Source organism: Podarcis pityusensis (assembly GCF_964106645.2).
Source record: "Podarcis pityusensis genome assembly, chromosome: 1".
NCBI classification, from domain to species: Eukaryota; Metazoa; Chordata; class Lepidosauria; order Squamata; family Lacertidae; genus Podarcis; species Podarcis pityusensis.
The window spans coordinates 83203085-83226325 of NC_138028.1; the positions used below are offsets into that span (position 1 = coordinate 83203085).

General features: G+C 46.8%; 1 protein-coding gene, 1 long non-coding RNA gene and 1 gene segment (V, D, J or C); 1 reads left to right on the forward strand and 2 right to left on the reverse strand.

Annotated features, from left to right (window-relative positions):
* Positions 1-512: 512 nt before the first annotated feature.
* On the reverse strand, positions 513-20358 carry LOC308471394 (immunoglobulin lambda-1 light chain-like). Of its 2 annotated transcripts, none has more exons than XM_080995371.1 (6): positions 19936-20358; positions 13300-13631; positions 6122-6182; positions 3879-4211; positions 1900-2025; positions 513-787 (listed from the first exon to the last, which is right to left on the reverse strand). In XM_080995371.1, the coding sequence occupies exons 1-6, from the start codon at positions 20003-20005 to the stop codon at positions 780-782; spliced, it is 930 nt and encodes a 309-aa protein (XP_080851497.1). In that variant the 5' UTR covers positions 20006-20358; the 3' UTR covers positions 513-779. The 2 variants fall into 2 exon arrangements, with proteins under 2 accessions (XP_080851497.1, XP_080851496.1); XM_080995370.1 differs by lacking the exon at positions 19936-20358 and adding an exon at positions 13787-14010.
* Positions 6122-13292, reverse strand: LOC308471617. 3 transcript variants are annotated; one of them is made up of 4 exons: positions 11291-13292; positions 11051-11116; positions 9017-9255; positions 6122-7422 (listed from the first exon to the last, which is right to left on the reverse strand). The 3 variants fall into 3 exon arrangements; another variant differs by having other exon boundaries at positions 9421-11116; another variant differs by lacking the exon at positions 6122-7422 and adding an exon at positions 7748-7842 and having other exon boundaries at positions 11291-12082.
* On the forward strand, positions 7839-9704 carry LOC308471766. The gene is made up of 2 exons (XR_013983146.1): positions 7839-8147; positions 9413-9704. It is a non-coding gene; the product is annotated as an uncharacterized lncRNA (long non-coding RNA).
* Positions 20359-23241: the final 2883 nt, after the last annotated feature.

The following is a 23241-nucleotide window of genomic DNA, read 5'->3' on the forward strand; positions in this document are numbered from 1 at the left end:
TTTAATGTTTGATGTTTTATTGTGTTTCTAATATTCAATTGGAACAGCCCAGAGTGGCTGGGGAAATCCAGCCAGATGGGTGGGGTATAAATAAATAATAATAATAATTGTTGTTACTATTATTATTATTAAACTGATTAATGAACACAGGAGCATAGGGAGGCTGCCTCATGCTGAACAGTCTAGGCAACAGCTCTCCATGAGTTTCTGGCAGGGGGCATACTCAGCCCCACCTGGATATTGGACATCCATCTAAATACAAAGCAGATGCTCTACCACTGAACCACTACAGCCCACATCCAACATGTGAAGTGCATACAATCCCAGAATTAATTAGATATGGGTGGGATTTAATGGATGGAAGGTATCTATACACGAACATTTGGGAGAGGTTGTGTGCCTTTAACAGGAGCTGCTTCTGTGTCTTCCCCCCAAACAGAGATGCAGCAATGAGGAAAGGTGCACATGAGGAGCTTCCCATCTTGTTGGATTAATAATTCCCAACACAGTCATGCGGAGATAATAAAATCTTGTTCTGTTTATTGTTACACAGGAAATTTGCTCAAGGAAAGGAAGAATTCAGCAGTTTTTCAAGTGACCAATGTAGGTCCTCAAGACTGAAGAGCAGATGAGAAGGAAGATGGAAAAACATCAGAGAAGAAACATTGAGGATCTGCACTGAGAATGGCCTCCAGCTGCAAGCGGATAAGTTTCTTGACTGGAGGAAGAGCTAATGCTTCAATACTATCAGGAAGACACACAGCCTCTCCACAGCTCCATCAGAGACCTATAAAAGAAAGGGATTCAAAGGTAGTAACCCAGCAAGACGATGATCATCAGCGCAGGATGCACCATCAACTCTGTGTGTACAGTGATATATGAAGCAAAGCAGAGCGATGTGCGGAAGGTTCTCAAATTTCCGAGTTAAATGGCACCATTAACAAGGCATCTTGAGCCAAAACAGATCCTGAAGCATTCTGTGGCTTGGGAAACGCTCAGAGTTCAAGAGGGGAGGGACTGCAGAGCTGGCAGAGGGATCTTTTGTTTTGATGGACAGGTTTTGGGGAGGGATTAAAAACAGTGTTTGTTTTGTTCCCATGGATCTACTAATTCTTCAATGCAAGTTAATAGAGAAATCTCCATTATACCCTAAAAAATTGGGGAGGGGAGTGCACCTCACATCAATGACCCTTGGGGTAATGGGATCCTTACTGGGATGACATTTTCCTTTGCTCCAATATTTCCTGTAAATTCATGTTCTTTCCCCCACTGCAGCTATCGTTCTGAAATTTGGCAGGCTATTTACCCCCTTAGAAGCTATGGCCACGCTTGCAAATTCCATCTAATTCTGGTAGAATCTGAAATTTTAATATACTTTTCCTTTGTCCCCCCCCCCTTAAAAATCAAAATGTAAAGATGCCCTGCATGAAAACACCTGGATTTCTCCCGCCTACAATTTTGTAGGCTTAATCGACTCTGGAGGGGCCCCTATGCCTGAAAACTTTATCCATTTCTACAAAAAGGAAAACAAGTTATAGCTGTTTTTAACTTCCCCATTGTATTGGATGGGGAGTGGGAAACAAATTTAACAAATCTATTTGGGTCTCAAATAATTAATAAATTGGAATGACACAGAGTGGCTCCAAAACAGAACAGGCAGCTTCCCAAACCTACAGATACAAGCTGAATCTTGTGACCGATGCACACCCCTACTGTTTACATATATCCTGCCAAACTATATCCAACATATATCCTGCCAAACTATATCCAACTAAGTGGGTAGGGGCTTTCATTATATACTTTGGATGTTACCAGGGTCTCTGGATACATGAACAATGGTTCCCTGTGGCCAAGGAAGTTGTACCTTTCAGATTTCAGTAAGTAAAATGGGTCTCGTACCTGTTTTCTTCTTACAGGCTGTGTAGATTCCCAGAGCAGTACCATAGGCAAAGCTCTTAACCACCAGGAGCAGGAAAATGAGCTGCCCTGTATGAAGGCTGTTCTGAAACTCCAAGACAGTTGAGGCTGATGTGAGAGAAAATAGAGAGTCAGAGGCCCACTCACCTTCACCATGAAGGACATTTCAGACTGGCATTTTTAAAGCACACACATAATAATAATAATAATAATAATAGATAATAAGGGACGCGGGTGGCGCTAAGGGACGCGGGTGTCGCTGTGGGTAAAAACCTCAGCGCCTAGGGTTTGCCGATCAAAAGGTTGGCGGTTCGAATCCCCGCGGCGGGGTGCGCTCCCATTGCTCGGTCCCAGCACCTGCCAACCTAGCAGTTCGAAAGCACCCCCGGGTGCAAGTAGATAAATAGGGACCGCTTACTGGCAGGAAGGTAAACGGCGTTTCCGTGTGCTGTGCTGGCTCGCCAGATGCAGCTTTGTCACGCTGGCCACGTGACCCGGAAGTGTCTCCGGACAGCGCTGGCCCCCAGCCTCTTAAGTGAGAAGGGTGCACAACCCTAGAGTCTGTCAAGACTGGCCCGTACGGGCAGGGGTACCTTTACCTTTAATAATAATAATAATAATAATTTATTATTTATACCCCACCCATCTGGCTGGGTTTCCCCAGCCACTCTGGGCAGCTCCCAACAGAATACTGAAAACACGATAAAACATGAAACATTAAAAGCTTCCCTAAACAGGGCTGCCTTCAGATGTCTTCTAAAAGCCTGATAGTTGTTTATTTCCTTGACATCTGATGGGAGGGCGTTCCACAGGGCGGACACCACAACCAAGAAGGCCACCTGCCTGGTTCCCTGTAACTTCACTTCTCACAGTGAGGGAACTGCCAGAAGGCCCTTGGCGCTGGACCTCAGTGTCTGGGCTGAACGATGGGGGTGGAGATGCTCCTTCAGGCATACTGGGCCGAGGCTGTTTAGAGCTTTAAAGGTCAGCACCAACACTTTGAATTGTGCTTGGAAACCTACTGGGAGCCAATGTAGGTCTTTCAAGACCGTGTTATATGGTCTCGTTGGCCACTCCCAGTCACCAGTCTGGCTGCCGCATTCTGGATTAGTGGTAGTTTCCGGTTCACCTTCAAAGGTAGCCCCACATAGAGCACATTGCAGTAGTCCAAGCGGGAAATAACTAGAGCCTGCACCACTCTGGCTGCAGTTTCCACCCTAGCATTCAAAAATGAAGTCTAGAACCTTATGGATACTTCATTTGTTTTTGTAAACTGTCCTGAAGGCTCTATTGAATTACATGGTATATATTTTAGATAAATAAATAGGATATATTAGGGCTGCCTGGCCCTGCCATTAGACAGAGTAGAACAGCTGCCTCAGACTGCTAATTTTGGATGTCATGAAAGGGCAGCAAACTGTTCATTTTTTAATTTATTATTGTTATGTTTGTACTTCAGGGAGAGTTGTTTGTAGGATTTTCTGCCTCAGTTTTCAGAACTAACCTTGGGCACTATGCATCTTGTGGGAAGGTATTCTTTCTACCAACACCTAGCATACAGTAAAGTTCGCAACCATTTAGGAGCACTTCTAATTATATTTGGGAGAGGCAGAAATGCTGAACCCTTAGGGAAATCAGCCTCCAGTTGTGATAAAACTGTCTCCCAATCCCTCCCCACCTTTGTTTGCTTGTTTATCCATCAGGGTGACCATACACAAATCCAAATTAAGGCAACATCATAAAATTAAAAAAATTTAATCAGAAAACTAAAACAGCAAATAAAAACATCCCTGTTTTGACCATCTGCTCCTGAAGAAATGTTTGCTGCTTTCCCTTTAATCAGCCCTGTATTCTCAACCTTTGACCACCAAGAGGAAGAGGGCACCTTCTGGCTACTTCCCCCATTATGTAGGATCTCCAACCTGGTACAGGTAATTGCCTCCACCCTAGTCCTTGCTTACCTGGCTGCTGGCTCGGCTCCCTCTCCATCGACTCTTCAGCCTCTGCTATGTTCCCTTGTCTCACGTGACATGAGTACACGTGCCTCTCTTGCCACTCTGCAGCTGTCATGCTCAGGCGACTGGAAACCCCAAAGTTGCATGTGCCATTCAGGCTGCGGACGGGGTCAGTGGCGAAAGAGAAACGAGTCACATCTTGCGCATCACGCTTCCAACTCACATCAATGGGCCATTCATAGGGAAAGCCCTGGGCCACACACACGAGTGTGACATGGTCCTTGTGGCACACTGGACCCAGAAGATGGACAGTTGGCTGTGAGCGTTGACAATTTTCATCTGCAAAGGGAGAAGATGTTTTCTTTGTTCCAAGAGGGCATGTAATAAACAGAAGGCCCAAGCCGATCAGCCCCGTGATAGGTGTGGGTGGCTGGGGAATGAGTGTGCCTGTTCAGTGAGGCCACCCTTGGTGCCTTAAAAGTCTCTATAATAAACCCACAGATAAGCACTTACTCCACATGACTTGATGCTGATTAATTATACCATTTTAATCAACTTGGGAAACAAAACAAAAAAAGGTGGTTTAAAAAGGAGATTAAAAAGGTGCAATGGCAATCTTAATTCAAGTGCATTAGGCTTCAGTCCTATGCATGGAGGTCAGTTGTGATATTATCTGTTTCTTTCTGCTGTGCCTGCCTTTTAACACACATATACATTGTCTTACTCTATTTTAAAGACAATCAGACTTTTTAGCCTGGGTATGCACCATGCATTGGAAGCCCCCCCCAAAAAAGATCCTGGAAACTGTAGTTTACCCCTCAAGGAAGTATAATTCACAGTACCCTTAAATTACAGTTCCTAGGATTGTTTGGGGCGTTTTTTGGGGTGCTTTAAGTGTATGGTATGTACATAGCCTAAGTCAGGGGGTTGCTTCCCAAGCATGTGCATGTAGATACACAATTATTGTTACTGCATAATCACTTTCTATGGGAAAATGGTACTTATTGCCAGCTGTGCTGCAGCAACAAAACCTACTTTATTCCTGTAATGTTGGTGGTGCTATACAGGCAAGTTTAAAATGTGAAACTGCACATGGTCTGAGTAGTTCTATTTTAACCACAGTATTTTCTTTTTCTTTGGGTTTCACTCTAACCTATCAGGAATGTTGTAAATCATGGGCCGCTGAAGAGAAGTGTACATTGTGTGCATCACAACTGCAGCACATGGCTGTGGGGAGCCCATAAGACCAAATTAAGTTTAAAATAATAAAGCATTACTGGTTTGAAACAATTTGCTCAGCTGACTCTCAATGTCCCCGCTCTCAGGATCCGGAGGAAACCTCACCATACTAACAGAAACCAGTAGGTATACCTCCCACCTGACTTCTCTTCCCCGTTCCAGCTAATGGATCTCTTTCTGAAGATTCTAGTCCTCGTGGATGCCGAGAAAGAGCTTATTTGTTCTGGAGCTTAAGCTTTCATTGGCTCCCATGATGAAGGTAGTAAACTTTGGCTTTGTTAGTGGACTGCAATCTTCGCTCCCGCCCCCCGCTCGCCCCGCGAGTGGTGGTAGTGCTGCTCAGGGAACTTTCTTGTATCCGGGAATTTTCTCTCTCTACTGGATCCACTTTTTGTGCCCCGAGCATTTGGACTCTGACCTGGCTAAACACTCCCTGATGGGCTGTCGCTGTTTGGGGATGGTTAGGATCTCCACCCCCAGCCCCGAGCCCCAAATATTTATTTAGAGCCGTTGCAAGGCAGAAAATGCAAACATCCATTCCTCCACTCCAGCCATTTGGAGCGAACTGGAAACTCTTTTCGATATTTTAACCCCCATCCCACGTGCCTTTTTTTTTTTTTTAAGGAGAGCTGGGACTTGAGACAGTGGCTGGATCTGGGCTCCCTCGCTGGCGATCTGTGGGGTTTTTTTTAGCAGGACTGAGAAAGGAGGCAGGAGCAGAGTGACTAGGGCAGGGGGAGGATTCGATTTTGTGCCTTGGGTGGGAAAAAAGCCGATCTGGCTCGAAGGGACTGTCATGACTCCCCTCCCCCACCTAAATAAACTTCCCACCCCAATTGCTGCCCATCTGGATCTTCTGCCGCCGCCCCACCCGTCGAAGAGACCGAATCAGCCTTGTTCTAATCGAAAATAATGAAAACGGGGTGGCCGGTGGGGTGGCCGTGGATGTGAGAGCCCCCTCCCCGCTTTCCCCCCACCCTGAAGGTGGACGCGAGCGCCTTTCGACTGACCTTCGACTATGAGCTGCGTCCCAGTATCCGCGAAGTAAGCTTGCTCACACAGCACTGCCGCCTCACGGGCCCCCCTTGCAAAATCTTCCCGGCTGCTCCCGGCCCTCCGGGACGGCTCCTTCCTCGCCCTCCGGCCCTCCTTGCTCTCCGACGGCGAAGCGTCCTTTGGGGCGGCGCTTCAAGCCAAAGGCGGCCAGGGAGCAGCCGGACGAGGGCTGCCCAAGCCCCTCGGGGCCGTCCAGTGCCGTAGAGGGCTGCGAACGCATCTCGCTCGAGAGGGAGACCCTCTAGACCTCTCCGGAGCACCTCGATCTGTCACGATGGCCCCACAGCGGGTTTTTTCTCTGGGGGCAGCCGCTTGGGTTTGCTGCTCATTCCCTGACCCCTCCATCGCCTCCTCCAGGCTCCCGTCGAGTATTGGGCGCGGCGTGTATCATCGTGGCGCTGTTGACACAGCGGGACGCGATCGCACAAAAACTCTCTCCCAGCTCTCCCGGCAGCCTGCTCCCTCCCGTCCGGTCCCTCGAAAACCAGAGGCACTTGAGGCTGCTCACTCTAGTGTCCTGCTGGACCAGACCTGGCGATGATCCCCACTTGCTCCCCCGCCACCTCCTTCTCGTTTCTCCAATCGTCTGCCTTCCAGCCAGCTGGGAACGCTCCGGATTGAACAGCCGCCCCTCGCCTCGGCGTTCCTGATTCCAGATTGATACCGATCTGGAGGCAGCTCCCTTCCATTTCTGCTAGGAGGTCAGTCAAGTCCCGCTCCGCCCAGCCGAGTAGCCAGCCTCCCTTCTTTCCGCAGCCCTGAAGGCGCCGTGCAGCAACTGCTCCTTCGCTCGTGGCTGCAGAACACCGCTCTCTTGCAGGGAGGGGAGAGGGAGTCTCTTCTCAACTTACTTCTCCAGCAAGAATCTGCTCCGTGCTCAAACCTTTCTGCCTCCCATTCGAAAGATCGCTCGGCTGAGTGTCCACATCTGCACTTAAAGTTGCGTCTTAGGACCTCTTTATAGCTGAGAGTGAGCTCTACTGAACACAACTTACTTCTGAGTAAATGTGTGCAGAAATGCATATATTCGGGAAGCACTCTTGAAGCCCCAAGTAGAGTTGCCAACTTTACTTTTACTGATCTTACTCTTGTGTCTTTAGCCACTGCAGCTGAATTGACACTCAAAAGCATTAAGAGGACGGCGCTTTCCTCAGTCCCATTCTGTTTGCATCCTGCTGGCTCCGATTTCAATAGGACTTGCTTGGCAGCTTGATTCCATGTGGAGTTAAGTACATCTGAACTCCCTGGTTACACCCTTCTGGAACCAAACAAAGGATATGTGTAGTGAAACAGCTGGCAAAGAAAGAGTTAAGTGTCTATAACCCTGTTTTAATAAGCAATACAACACAAACTCCAGGGATTATTCCAGGGAGGAAAGGGTTAATTATTTTCTTCCTTGTGTCCAGCCCCCCTTTTTTTCTTGTTTTTGTTTTGCTAGACCCTTCAAGGAACCCAAGTTTTCATTTTTCTTAGGGCAGAAGGTTTTTGTAAAGGCACTCCCTGAGATTGCATCACGGTGACCCCCTGTATAGCACAGTGGTAGAATACTTTGCAGAAACTCTAGAATCTGGTCATGTTCCCTCTGAAGGTAGTTCCCTTAGATTCAGTGGACCTCACTCCTATAAGTAAGCACAGAGGTACCCCTTCCTTTTTGCAGTTCTCCATGGCAGGACTCCTGTACCTCAAACAGATTCACAACAGACAGGGATTTATCAGCCGCCTCTTTAAAAGGCAGTGTGTCTCAAGAGAGAGAACTGGCAAAACTTAGTGCAATCTTTCTTAATCGGGTGCCTTCCAGATATTTAGGATTACAATTCACATTAGCCCTAGTCAGCCTTAATAAATTTCCAAACGTATATATTTGGGCTGGGCAGCATGAATGAGACTGAAGAGCTGCAAAGAGAGTCCTGCCAATTCATGGGATCCTCTAGTTAACTGAGCTGTAATTTCTGTGAGCCACCCTGAGATCTACAAATGAAGGTTGGTATTCACATTTTATAAAAAATAATTTCCTTGACCCCCCCCCCCCTTTTAACATTTTGCTGTTAAAGTTCCGTTTGTGAACTGCTGAGAGTTTTCTTCTGAAATGTGAAGTGGTGGCAAACACACCAGAGATAAAACATCTGGATGCAATTCCAATACAGATGGAAACTGGGAAACCTCTCTAATTAAAAGGCTTGCTGAAAAAGGAAGTTCATTAGAAGCTGCCAAAAAGACAACAGAGGTGGCACCTGCCTGATATCAAACGAGAGAGCTTCCATCACAAGGAAAGTCTGATCCCTCTGTGGTGTGGAATGGACCTCCTGCTAACATGGGATCTGCAAGAGGCCTTTACTTTCTGAGCCCAGGGATCAGTTGGATAGATAAGGGCTGAGATGATCAGCTCCAGCAAGAAAATTAGCAGCATTATAAAGAACAATGTGTGTGAGGCAGGAGAGGGTTTGTTAGGGTGGCAGAACCAACAGGATTGTCCATTGTAACACTCAGCCATATGAAGACACATGGGTCTTCATTTGATCCACCACTGTTTTCTCTCTCTCTCTCTCTCTCTCTCTCTCTCTCTGTGTGTGTGTGTGTGTGTGAGAGAGAGAGAGAGAGAGATTAATTGTACAGAGCTGGCCAGTGGACACTGAGTATACAAGATGCCTTGCTAATAATATGTGGAAAGTAATGTCCCTAATGTACAGAGAGGACGTGTTTCTCAGCAGCACATGGAGAGACGTATTATTGTTTGGTTTTATGACAGCTCCTGGTGCTGCTACAATCACTGTGTCCCTAGAAGCACAGAGATATTGCCCTGAGTCAGTAAGTTGGAGGCGTTTTAGGTACAAATATACTTTTGTGCCAACCCGTTTGCCACTCAGACGATTGTTCAGATCGTTTTTTGGAATCTCCTCCAATTTGTCTGCAGCAGAGTAAACAGTCCCAAGGTGCTCTAGATTAATCTCTCCAGGGAGTTGGCGGTACCAGTAGTAATGATAGGTATTTTGATGGACATCGCAGCTCAGCTCCAGGGTCTCGCCTTGCCATTTGTTGGCTAGTGGTGGGTGCTGGGTCACTTCCACTCCAGAGGTGCTGGTTACTAGACCTAGGAGGAGAGAAATGATGTCTTGTCAGTGAGAGATGATCATCAGGTACTGAGGCAACCTGAAGCAAGGGGAGACAATAAGGGCACTAACTGTCTTGGAAGTGGCACCTGAAAATTAGCTGAGGGTCCAAATGTGCGCTTGCCCTCACATCCCCAGGTACTTACCACCCTGCAGGGTCCAGAGGGAGAAGAGCAGGTGTTGGAAGAGCCCACAGCGGGACTGAGGCAGCCCTGCTGCCATCTCGTCCTTGAAGCAACTGCTGGTGGGAGGAAAACGGATGCTGCTGGTTTCCTCTCTCTCTCTCTCTCTCTCTCTCTCTCTCTCTCTCGTGTGAAGAGGATTTAAAGGGAGACCTTTTCTCTTTATTTAGCTTCTATCTTCCATTCAAAGGCAGCTGGGCACAAATAATGAGCAAGATGTCATCTATTAAACCACTGATTCACACCAATTCATTAATGGTAAAACTGTTTTTATATATTTAAATAACTATGATCTATGGCTGCCCCTCAAGGTGTGACCAGCTCTTTCAACTTCTGCATGTGACTGGCAAGAAGCGAAGGAAGCTTTGCCCTTCATTGAAACTCCCATACCAGAAAAAGGCAGCTTGTTTGCTGCTCATCCAGCTGTTAAAGGAGCATTATGGTTCCTCTGGGCTTCAGAGAGGGAGAAGCCATGGACGGTGGCCCATTGGAGTGAATGGGGCATAGTGTCCTGTCTGCCCTCAGCCTGCCCTCACTTGCCTGATTCTTTACTTACAGCCAGTTCAGGTAGCATTACTGGCTGTACACATCCACCCACCCTCACCCACACCCTCAGTGTTGCATTTGAGAGCAGAGAGATAGAATCATAGAATTGTAGAGTCGGAAGGGAACCCGAGAGCCGTCCGGTACAACTCCCTGCAATGCAGGAATCTCAATACACAGTTCCCCTTTCTTGCAGCAAGAAGAAAATGAGCAGAAACATCAACAAGGATCTGTGCGAGGAGCTGAATTGTTGGGGAGGCAGAAGTATCAGGATTGCACCCTGTGATTCACACATGTGCGGGGTGGATCTCTGAATCAGGGGTTTTGGACTGCTTGTGTTAGCTGTTCTTGTGTCAGAGAGAGAGAGAGAAGGAAAGAGACTGACAGACCCACAGACAGTGACTATTTGAACAGAGCTCCTTGTGGGCCCTGAATATACACGATGCCTGTTTGTACAGTGGTACCTCAGGTTACATATGCTTCAGGTTACAGACTCTGCTAACCCAGAAATAGTGCTTCAGGTTAAGAACTTTGCTTCAGGATGAGAACAGAAATTGTGCTCTGGCGGCATGGTGGCAGCAGGAGGCCCCATTAGCTAAAGTGGTGCTTCAGGTTAAGAATAGTTTCAGGTTAAGTATGGACCTCTGGAACGAATTAAGTACTTAACCTGAGGTACCACTGTAGTGGGAAATGTGCCACTAATTTATAGAGAGGACATGTTTCTTAGCAGCACACGAAGAAGTGTAATATTGTTTGGTAGTCAGTTTTGTGACAGCCCCTGAGGCTGCTACAGTCACTGTGTCCTTTGAAGCACAGAGATACAGCCCTGTGTCGTTAAGCTGGAGGTCTTTTAGGTACAAAGTTGTTTCATTGTCTTTCCGTTTGCCACTCAGCCGACTATCGAGGCTACTTTTTGTGTCATCCTCTAAATCGCTACTATAGGTGCTGAAAGTCCCAAAGTATTGTAGCTTTGGCTCTCCAGGTTGCTGGCGGTACCAGTAGAAAAACCAGTTTACTTGGTTGACGCCGCAGCTCAGCTCCAGGGTCTCACCCTGCCGTTTGCTGACCACTGGTGGGTGCTGGGTCACTTTCACTCCAGGGTTGCTGGTAACTAGGCCTAAGAAGAGAGAAATTATATTCCATCAATGAATAATAGTTGATCACCAGGGACTGTGGGCACCCTGAAGAAAAGGGAGACAGTCAGTGAACTAGCCCTGTCCTGCAAGTGGTTTTTAAATAATAGGCCAATGTGTTCAAATGTGCCCTTGGCCTCACATCCCCAGTTACTTACCACCCTGCAGGGCCCAGAGGGAGAAGAGCAGGTGCTGGAAGAGCCCACAGCGGGACTGAGGCAGCCCTGCCACCATCTCGTCCTTGAAGCAACTGCCAGTGGGAGGAAAACGGATGCTGCTGGTTCTCTCTTTCTCTCTCTCTCTCTTTCTCTCTCTCCCTCTCCCTCCCTCTCCTAAAGGAGGACACCAATGGCAGATTTGATTTGTGTGTGTTTATGTTTAGTTTCTATTTTCCATTCAAAGGCAGCTTGGCACAGATCATGAGTAAAAGTTATCTGTTCAATCAGCAATTTACACCATTGCATCAATTTTGAAACTATTTTGATATATTTAAGAAACTGCCCAATGTCCAGATTATAAATATAGTTCAGTGTTAATGAGCTCCAGAAAGCTCTTCATTGGGAAACACCTGAAGTATGAAACTGGATCTGAATTCAGTTATGTTTTCAGTGAATTTTAAAATCAACTAAGCCTTGACTGGGGGAATGTGAGCCAAGTGAAAGTGTGGTTAACAACAACAACAACAACAACAACAACAACAACAACAACAACAATTTATTTATACCCCACCCATCTGGCTGGGTTTCCCCAGCCACTCTTGTCAGCTTCCAACAAAATATTAAAAATACAATAAAACATCAGACATTAAAAACTTCCCTAAACAGGGCTGCCTTCAGATATCTTCTAAAAGTCAGATAGTTGTTTATTTCCTTGACATCTGATGGGAGGGTGTTCCACAGGGAGAGCGCCACCAGTGAGAAGGCCCTCTGCCTGGTTCCCTGCAACCTCACTTCTCATATTATTTTATTATTTATACCCTGCACATCTGACTGGGTTGCCCCAGCCACTCTGGACAGCTTCAAACATATATAATAACATAATAAACATTTAACTTTTTTATTTAAAAAACTCTCCTATACAGGGCTGCCTTCAGATGTCTTCTAAAAGTTGTATAGTTAACTTATCTTTTTGGCTTGGTGGGCCACATAACTCCATACCTTAGGATAAAAATAAGGACACCCTAAGGAAAAGCAGGACATTCCAGGATCAAATCGGAAACTGGGAAGGAGCATTATGACTCCTGTGGGCTTCAGACAGTGGGAGAGAAGCAGTGGAAGGTGGTCCATTAGGGTAAATGGGGCACAGTGACTCACCAACTTCAGTCTGCCCTTAGCCAGCCCTCACTTGCCTTCCTTCCTACTTACAACCAATCTGAGGAGTGGGTGGGTGGGTGTCTGGCTATCAGCTTCCCCCTCCTTAGTCTTACCCTGTGTACACCCTCCTGTTTCCTCTGCATCCAGTGCACTCCCAACACTGGTCTTATAAGCAGTGTACACACAAGGATAGCCACTATCCATATTTTTCCTGTATCCGTCCTGTTGTTTCTGATGAAATACTGGGTTTGGTGCATTCCCCACTCCCCTGAAACCAGCTTTGATCTGCGCTGAGAGAAAGAACGACCTGGCTGCATATTAAGTTGGTAATGTGCACACATCCTCAGTGTTTCCTTTGTAGAAAGCAGCGGGGAAGAAGACGGGGGACAAAACTAGACAAATTTCCACCTGTCATTTGCCTCTGTCTCTGTTGCCCTCTCTGCCTTATGCCTTGACAGACACAGCGGGCACCAACCACCACTGGAGACAAGCAGGGACTAGAGAAGTCTGTTTGTAGCAAGAAAATGAAATATCAGTAAGGATCTGTGTGAAGTGTGGGGTTATTGGGGTGGCAGATGCAGCACAATTGTGCCTCGTGACTGTCAGGCACTTGAAGAAATTTGGGGTTGTGGGTCTCCCCATTAAGGCCTTTGAACTGCTCCTGTTGGCTCTCTAGGTGTGAGAAACAGACAGAGACAATTTGGACAGAGCTGGACAGTGGGCCCCCAGGACACAACATGCCTTAATGGCATTCCCTCATACACAGAGAGGATGTGTTTCTCAGCAGCATGTTGAGAGACGCACTGTTGTTTGGTAGTCAGTTTTGTGACAGCTCCTGGGGCTGCCACAGTCACTGTGTCCTTTGAAGCACAGAGATACAGCCCTGTGTCATTAAGCTGGAGGCCTTTGAGACTCAAATTTGCTGTTCTGCCATCTCGTTTGCCACTCAGACGACTATCTATTTCGCCACCTGGTTTCTCCTCCAATGTGTCCCCCTCACTAATCGTAAATGGTTTGATAACCCCAAGTTGCTTTAGGTTTGTGTGTCCAGGGCGTTGGTGGTACCAGTAGTACTGATAGTTGTCTACATCAACGTTGCAGCTCAGCTTCACAGTCTCGCCCTCTGGTTTGTTGGCCAGTGGTGGGTGCTGGGTCACTTTCACTCCAGAGACGCTGGTTCGGAGGCCTAGGAGGAGAGAAACAATGTCCTGTCAATTAGTAAGAGATCACCAGGGACTGTGGACACCTTGAATCACAGGGGAGACGGTCCTGGAAGTGGCATATGAAGATTAGCTGAGGGTCCAAATGTGCCCTTGCCATTTACTTACGCCAGGTACTTACCACCCTGCAGGGCCCAGAGGGAGAAGAGCAGGTGTTGGAAGAGCCCACAGCGGGACTGAGGCAGCCCTGCCGCCATCTCAGCCTTGAAGCAACTGCCAGTGGGAGGGAAACGGATGCCAGTGGTTTCCTTCTCTCCTCTCTCTCTCTCTCTCTCTCTCTCTCTCTCTCTCTCTCTCTCTCTCTCTCTCTCTCTCTCTCCCTCTCTCTCTCTCTCTCCTACCCTGACTCTGTGTGTGTATAAAATAAGGGGCCCAATGACAAGTCATTTTTAGGTTTAGTTTCTTATTTTCATTTCAGTGCTCTCTTGATACAAATACAGTGGTACCTCTGGTTACGTACTTAATTCGTACCGGAGATCTGTTCTTAACCTGAAACTGTTCTTAACCTGAAGCACCACTTTAGCTAATGGGGCCTCCCACTGCCGCCGCGTGATTTCTGTTCTCATCCTGAAGCAAAGTTCGTAACCCGAGGTACTATTTCTGGGTTAGCGGAGTCTGTAACCTGAAGCGTATGTAACCTGAAGTGTATGTAACCCGAGGTACCACTATAAAGAATTTACAACTCACTACAGTTCAATTAGCATTGTTCTGAAATGTAACATTATTCTCTAACACATGTGGTGAAGGTGTTCCTCCCTATGTGAGGGCCTGCGTTCTCACAGGAATACAACTTGAAGATGTAGAGGATCTTTTATATTTTGGGACACTGGGCCTCCCAGAGTACTAGCAGCTTATGTAGAGAGAAAAAGGAAGCCAGAGACAAGAATCATCAACGCAACAGGCAGGTTTATTAAAGAGGAAGGAATCTAAAACATTTTACTTTGAGTGTTGTATGCAAGCCAGCCTCTTATTCGCCTCTCTGCCTAACCTACTTCACAGGGTTGTTGTGAGGATTAAATGAGAATCGGGAGATCCAAGCACTCCACCATGAGCTCCTTGGAGAAAATGGTGGGACCTAAATGCAATTAATAAATTAAATAAAATGGTAGACATTATCAATTATATGCAAAAGTGTTTTGAACAGACACCCGATGCCTTTCTAGTTGCGTGAGTGTGTGGCAAAGGAAAGTGTGGAAGAAGACAAAGAAAACAGCATTAGAATTCAGTTCTGGTGGTAAGTTTGCAAAGGAGGGTGTCCCTGTGATAATCAGGATGGCGAAGGAAGCAACATTTTTGGGTGCACAATGATAGAGGTTTGAGAGCAGAGAGCACAAGGCGAGTTGCGAATTTTGTGCCTTGTTCAGAGCTCCTTTCTGCATAAGTTTGATGTTTGGTTCTTGCTGCAGGACTATGTTATATTTGTGTATGTAACACACAGCACTGGCCCAAAGGCAACAGAAAATACTGGGTGCATTTTTTGTGTCGCTGGAACAAAAGGAAATCATGTGTTTGGTGAGGACATGCAACGTTTCCCATCCCTTTCATGGCAACTGGTGGATCATTTCAAAACTGTGTATGCAGCGAAAGCTGGCCTACTAGGGCAGATGGGGCTCTGCCCCACCAACCTCAGTCTGCCCTCAGAGTGCCTCCACCTGTCTGCCTTCTTACTTATAACCAGTCCAGAGGGTGGCGTCGTCTGTCAACTTATTTCTGCTCAGTCTCTCTGTTGCCTTTGCAAAACTCAGCAGGGAGGAGGATGGGGAAATAACTAAAATTAATTTGCTCTGCCAGTCATTGGCTCCTGTCACTGGCTCTAGCTCCACCTACTGTTGGCCTCCATCCCTTTACCTCCACCAGTCCTAATGGACATCAGCCACCCACTGCATATGCCGGTGACAGTATATGGGGCAGTTGATGGTTTACTCAGCCCCAGCATGAGAGGGCAATTGACTTAACCACCATGCCTTCTTAAAAAAAAAAAAAAAAAAAAGATCAGGCTGATGATCAAAGTGAACAGCTCTGTGAATAGGAAAGCTGGGGGCCATGCCAGCAGACCCAGTGGACTTCTAGAAGGTAGAGGAAAGCCTCTGCTTGGTAATGGGGATGGGCAGAAGTGAAAGGAGCCTGATCCAGACTGGAACCTTAGTAAAGATGGAAGGGAAACCCCTCATGTGCTTTAATCCCTTTAAATCAGTTGGATAAGTTAACCATGACTAGAGTGGTTGGGGAAATCCAGAGTGGTTGGGGAAATCCAGCCAGATGGGCGGGGTATAAATAATAAATTATATTATTATTATTATTATTATTATTATACTAATGCAGGCACTGCTGATTTCAGTGGGACTAACACACAGCACAGGCAGATTTAGGGGAGCACAATTGGTTGGCCTGCACTGGGCGCTGAGTTGAGAGGTTGCCACAGGGGCACCATGACAGTGATGAACAATGGAAGGTGAGAGGTGGGGTACCTAATTCTGGCATTGCACAGGGCAATCCTGAAATTTTACAGCCCAAAGTCTGCCACTGTGCACCGCTTATTTAGTCCGGATCCAATGCAACACATCTGATTGCTAAATTACTCTTCAAGTGAAAAAGTAGTTCTGACTGTCAGATCCTAGGTGCGTTCACTAGAAAGTTGTTTCTGTTCATCTGAGGGAACTTACAAATGTGCTCAGTTAGTCTCCTTCAAGTAGACCTTTCTAATATGCAGAGTGAGTCTAACTCAATTAACTGGAATTCAGTGCCAGCTAAGTAGAATTGAGCTGTATTGTCCCATCGAAACAACAGGAGCAACGGTTTGTTGTGACTAACTTCAGCTGGTTCAGGGCTAATAGGTTTGATCTATCAAAGCTTTGCTTGCTGATTAAAATTCCTCCAGACTACCAGCAGGAAGATGCCTGGCTTGAGAACCCTGCTGCTGGAGAGGCAATACAGATGTGTGGCTGTCTCCTCTGTGCCAGATGTTAAAGGCAAAACATAAGGATGACTTTTCCTAACAGTTTGCATCCTACCCTAGCAGATGCTTTGCACTCTGTGTGGGGTTTTTTTTAATAAAAAAAACATGCTAACAAACTCCTGTCAATAAGAAGCACAGGCAGCTGAAAGTGACAGCATTAGTGATATATAAATATATATATATATATATATGCATGGTAGGTTGAAATACATGTCAACACATATTTTAAAACAAGTGTTTCCATAATAGTGATGGAAGTTGAATATGTTCATTTTTGAAGCCCTTTTGCACGTTGCTATAATAGGAAAATTCTGTTTTCCCAAAATTGAGGAAGACAATATATTTTTAAATGGCTTTTCCTTTTCTGGCAATGAGCAGAAGGCATATTAAATTTGAGCAAGTTTCCTGACGCTTAAGAAACTGCCGCTTTCAATCTGTATCCTCGGAAAATGCACCTTAGTTGATATATATATATATATATATATATATATATATATATATATATATTGCAATAAGTGCATGCATATTTCATAGGATACACAGTTAAATTCCAGATAGCATTTTTCTGTGTTAGTTGACAACCTTAAGAGAGAGCTTTCCTTCCCGGCAACAAATCCAGACTAATTTGAAAAATATGGCAGGGAAGACAGATGTGGGAGCTTCAAAGCACAGTATGAGATTCCCAGCTGGAAGGGTCTCTAGTAAGCAGACTCAGTGTTCTGCAGGTGGGATTCAGTTGCAAATTATCGCGTGCAAGTGGATTTGGCACTCTTGCATAATAACAAACTTGCTTCTTCCCCCCACCCCAAGACAATCAGACTTTCTGAGATAAGTAAAGTGATGGGGGAATCCACTAGAAAGCATGGGGTAACAATTGTTTGACAACCTGTTGTATAACCTCCTCACAAACAAATCTGGATGAATGCTCAATAAACAGGCCTCTGGAAGTGACTGATGCAAAGGTTCAGTTGCCCTGCTTTAAGAGGTGTAGCTCCCGTCCTGATGTCAACAAAGGGAGCTAGAGCCTCCTCCATTCTCAAGGCTTTACCGACCTGTAAAAGCTTTACTGGGCTGTCTCGACTGACATGGAAAGCCCTGTGTAAGAACAGGCTGAACCCCCTGTCACTTAGGATAGGAGATGGTCAGCTAGACAACAGTGAGTGCCTTTGTGGCTCATGGATTATCAGTCCTAGTATCAACATTGTGGGGTTTGGGGTGAAAGGGGTGTGATGTTTACATGGCACGCTCTGGCGCCACCCTTAGACTGGTTCTATATTTGTTTTGCCCGTTAATGACTTAAGGGGGTGAGTGGGTGCTGTTTCGGTTAGTGTCATGGTTCTAAAAGGGTAATAGGAAATAAGTCCCTATTTTGGTTTGAGATCTGTGTGGCTATGTAGGGCTGGTGGGGGTTGGCGGGGTGAGGACGGGGGGGGTGTACTTAGGGTAAGATTGTAAGGGTGAATTGGGCAGGTCTGTAGGAAGGGTGAGGGAGGGGAAAGGTAGTGGGTATTGAAGGTAGGTATTGAGTGTATAGGTATGGGTGGGAGGGGTCGGTGGATAGGTGTGGGAGGAGTGAGGGGATTATTTGGGCTTATCCACTGTATATTTTTGTTGTTGTAATCTTTATGTATACCGCTTTGGAACTTGGGTGACTGAGTGGTTTATAAATAAGTGAAATAAATGAATAAACCCATCTGTGTGTGTCCTGCTTTAAGTGCCTGTTCGCGATATGGACTTCTGTTTTATTTGAGAGCAATTGGGTGAACCAAAAGATAAGGCTTGCACCTCTTCTGTTGGTGGTTGTGGCTGGGCTTGTCATATGTCCTCTTTTTCATGGGTATGTAAAATGAGAGTCATAGTTAAAAGTAGAAGCCGGCAAATATGTCCTCTTTTTTGCTCTTCCAAATATGGCAACCCTATTTAGTCACCTGACTGTTGCCCCTGAGCACAGAGTTGCACTGAGTTTCCCTTCCTTTGATCTCCTTCTGCTATGAGGGTTAAAACAATGACAACAATGGTGATGGCATGTCCCTGGGCTCTCCTCAGCACAAACATCTAACTATAATAATAACAACAAGTCTCTCCCTCCCTGTGTCGCCTTGTAAATGAACCTTCTTCAGCTTCATGGGGAAAGGGGAAGGAAGGAGCTTGTGGCTGCCATTCATTTTTTCATCTTTCTCTCCAGCTGAAGCCCAGACATGGGAGGCTGGGAGCCTCAATGGTGCCCCTCTAGAAGCTTCACCCGGGGCAGGAACCCTGGCTAAACTACGCCACCCCTTCCAGCCACAGCTCTGTAAGATTCATAAAGTCCAGAGTCTAGAATTACCCCTTACACCTTTGCATCCATTCCACACCCTTGTAATGGACTGTTAAGAATACCATATACTTTTCCGACAGCATTTTAGTAGGTTTTGAACCCTCGTTATTCCAGTTCCTAGTACAAAGCACTACAGTGGTAGCCTATACTTTTTGTGGATGAGCCACTCACCATGCTTGCATGGAGAAAGTCTCAGGAGGCTTTCCTCTGACATGAACTCAACTAATCTCTAAACCCATTGCAATGCAATGTGTGCTACTAAGTCTGCACTGGTGGAAGGGTTGCTTTCAGCGCTGGACCTGCGTGAGCGAGGCTGCATGCACTAAGCTGCCTTGTATGTCCCCGAGGCAGATGATGGCACCAGCATGCCCACTAGTTGTGGGAAGTGATACTGTATGTACATGATATTGGGCATGTGCCAGCAGCACAAGGGAGGAGCTGGGGCTGTTTGACGCTGGCACTCAGTTTTGCAGCAGCAGCAGTTCCTGTCTGTCTCACCGTGTCCCTTACAGCACACAGATACAGCCCTGTGTCACTAGGCTGAAGACCTTGAAGAACAAGACTCATGTTCTTCCCCTTCTCCAGCCATTTCCCATTCAGCCAGTCCTTTGGGTTGTGATCAGAGATCTCCTGCAGCTGATCACCATGATAATACAAGGTCCCAATGGGCTGTAGCTCCTTCTTCCCGGGCAGCTGGTGATACCAGAAGAAATGGTAGGTGCTGCTGCTGCCGCCAGAAAGTGAGCATTTGAATTCCTGTCTCCCCCCTTGGGAGGAGCTGGCAAAGGGTGGTTCCTGGGTCACCTTCACTGTGGCTCCACCACTCAGTAAAGCTGAGGAGAAGAAAATGAGAAAATCAGGGAGGGAATGTGAGAGAGCTGTCCCTGGGGAGAGACTGCGGATTAACAGAGGCAAAGGAGCTCAGCCAGAGAAGTGCCACTGAATAGCGCTGTTTATTCCATATTTCAATGAACAGGGATATCTAAGCCCAACTTACCACACCACAGAGCAATGAGGAAGAGGAGTTTAGTGGATTCTTGGTAGCACTGAGCTGGGGCTGCAGCCATGTCAGCCTGGGGTCGAGTGAGGAATTGGCAAGAACCTGGAAGCCACTTCACTTCCTGTCATGGGTGCAGGTGTTCATGACAGGATGTCCTGCCCACACAGAGGCAGGGTAATACTGCTTTCCGTTGGGTTCTGAGCTTAGAGCAGATCCTAATCCACCATCAAAACCACCTCAAAATGTCGTGATAGAATGAGCAAGCTTCTGCAATTCTCCAGAATTCTTCATCAAGCTGGGGGTTCAAAGTGGGTGGGAGGAAATGGGTGACTTGATGCCAAAGCTAACAGAGTTTACATGGAAGCCACAGACTTGAAGTGGAACATGGGAGGCAATTGTAGGCTTCATTAGATTCGGCTCCATGTCTTCAACATTGCCAGCATCCCCCCCCCCCCCCACGTTTCACAGTGCTTTTTCTCTAGAAATATAGGTGCCGGTACTCACCATGGAGTTGTCGCAGTAAGTGCCACACTTTTTAACAACAAAAAAAGAGTACTGCTTACCCTGAAATAAAAGCACTGGTGTTCCACATCCAGCTGGATGAAGAGCTCTAGAGGACTCAAATGTTTGCTCACTGTTTCATGACATTTCAGCAGGGACCAACGACTGGTTTTTGTAAGCAGCTGTGAAAGCATTCTTGGCTAAGGGGTGAATTCGTAATGCTTTCGATGAATAAATAAGTCATAACACTTTCTTTGGGGTCACCGTCTTAATCTCCTGCTGCAAAAACAACCCAGGATCCTTAAAAACAAACAAAATCAGTCTAGCATGAGCTATCATGGACTCAACCCCAGTTTCATTAGCTGCACCTAGAAATGCAAAGGTTCAGTGTGCCCCACAATTTTTCTGAATTCCCCCATTTATTTCTGCAAAATGGGGGGGGGACCACCTGCCCCCACTTTTCAGTTTCCCTCCAGGCCTTTGCATCTCTAGATGCACTTGAATAAAGGCACCCCCTGTATGTAGATTTTGTGCCCAGCATGGCTTCATTTCTTTATTGAGCAGAGATGGGATTTCAGTGGACAGTCTCAGCACAGAGCTCTTTTTATCTTCTTCTTCCCCTGTGTTTCTGATTCCTCCCAAGGAAGCCGGTGGATTGTGGTGGTTTGGCTGCACCTGCTTCTGGGCTATAAATAGTTTCAAAGAGGATGCCGTTCTCCATTCCAGGTGCTTTTCCGAAACCTTTGACCCCAGAGTGAGGGCTGCATGTTTTCCAGTGGCGTAGCGTGGGGGGTGCCAGGGGTGCCGGCCGCACCGGGCGCAACTTCTGGGGGGGCGCGCTCGCTGCCTCCGGAATCGCCCAGAGCCCCATGGCAGCGGCTCTCAGCGCTCGCTGCGGAAGGCGCGCCAGGCAGCCCCTCCTCACCGACGGGCAGCGTTCGCCTGCGGGGCTCGGCCAGCGCGCAGGGCTGGCCGCATGGAGTTGCCGGGGAGCCGCCGCCGCCTGCCATGCCGCCCTGGCTGCTTCAGCCGCGTCCGACAGCCGGCTCGAGGCTCCTTCCGGCCAGGTCTCCCGATGGGGTGCTGCGGGCGGAGGCTTCGGCACCAAGCGCCACGCCGCCCACCCGCCCCGACGGGGCCCGCCCACCCGCGCCGGAGGCTGGCCAACCCACTGGCCCCAGAGGCGCCCCCTCCCCGCGCCAGAAAGAAGCCGCGTCAGGGCTAGCCGGGCCGGGGAGGGAGACCGAGAAGGCTGCGCCGCAACGCCCAAAGACGCGCGTCTTGGCGCAAAGGGGCCCACGGCACCCAGACGCGGAAGGGACCCTCTCCCCCTGACCCGCCACTGAACTGCAATTCCCAGCTCCCTTGGCAAATCCCAGTGCCCAATCCCCATGCTTTATTTGAGGCAGGGGTCCTTTAATTGCAAAAACAACACCACGGAGGGCAGTAGTCACTACGAAATTTGCCCCAGAGTAGAGCCGTCAGTATTAATGACCATGGTTAGGGGTTAGGGGGCGCAAATTACTTGCCTTGCCCCGGGTGCTGACTACCCACGCTACGCCGCTGATGTTTTCTTCCCTGCTTCTCCCTTCACGCTGCATTTTTAGTCCTTAGGATTGCAAAGGCATGCCTGAAAATGTGTGGGCAGTGCCTGTGAAATGTCAGATATCCCTGGGGAACAGAGCAGGAACTACAGTACTCAAGGCATTGGTGTGTTGCACAGCTTCTCATCTCTCCTTGGCAGGCAAAAGCAGAAAAAGAAGGCAAAATCACAAGACTCCTTGTCTGAAACTCTGGAGAGCCTCTGCTAGTCAGTGTAGATGGTGCTGAACTAGATGGACAAATTTTGCTTGTGTTCATAATTTTGCTTGATTTCCATAATTTCACGGCTTGGAATAATCCAGCGATCCTTGGTGTAGAATGTTGCCTTGGCCCAGCCTTGACTCACAAAACCAACAACTGATCCAACCTTGATTTGTTTTATTTATGGCTGTGACCTTCCAGGTCTAATGCATTAGCAGTATAGTATGAGGCATACCTTTTATTGGGGGCATATGCTATATGAGGCAGTATGTAAATTAGCTTAGAAGTGAGGGAGCCCAGATCAAATGTCATGCAGTCATGCAGTTCGGTAGCCGCCTTCATGATCTCCAAGCTGAAATGAATGAAATGAACTTTGTCACTGTATAATTTCTGCAAGCATTACTGAAATTAATTAGTTGTCCAGTTATTGGTGAATCCTTCCCATTTCTGTCTTGTTTGTTTAGCACAAACATAATTAGGGTTTTTGGTTTTTTTGGGTCACTGAATCATGTTTCCACATTTTTATCCAGCCGTTCTTCAGTAGTTTGGGTCTTTTTCATTTATCACCATTAATTAGTGTATGTATGTGGTTCTAACAGTGGTGATTATATAGAAGATCAATTCTCCATCTCTAATAGGTACAGTTTGTCTCTCTTTCTGACATTTCCAACAAGTTGGCTGTGGTTCTTATTTATTTTAAACATAATTAAAGGGGTGCAATAGAAACTAGATAGCATTTTTGTAGCATTTCTCTCTAAGGTCCACAGGAAAACGTGTGAGAGAGATTTCCCACTGTTGCAAATGTTTTATCTTCTCTTGCTTGCTCAAATTCACACATATTTTTGCAATATTTCATAAATATTTAAAAGAATGTACTTTTCGTATGAATTTTATATGGCAGTCATAGTTTAAAATGGTTTCTTCCCTGAACAGTGTGATATTTTTAAAATGTACATCTGATCTTAGGAAAGTGTTTAAGAAAGACCTAATCTAAAAATA

Coding starts and splice junctions, on each gene's coding strand:
- LOC308471394 (XM_080995370.1), bottom strand. CDS start 13,862: ATGGCGGCAGGGCTGCCTCAGTCCCGCTGTGGGCTCTTCCAACACCTG. Junction 13,632..13,786: donor CCTCTGGGCCCTGCAGGGTG/GTAAGTACCTGG, acceptor CTCTCCTCCTAG/GCCTCCGAACCAGCGTCTCT. Junction 2,026..3,878: donor GGAGCCGAGCCAGCAGCCAG/GTAAGCAAGGAC, acceptor CTCTCACATCAG/CCTCAACTGTCTTGGAGTTT.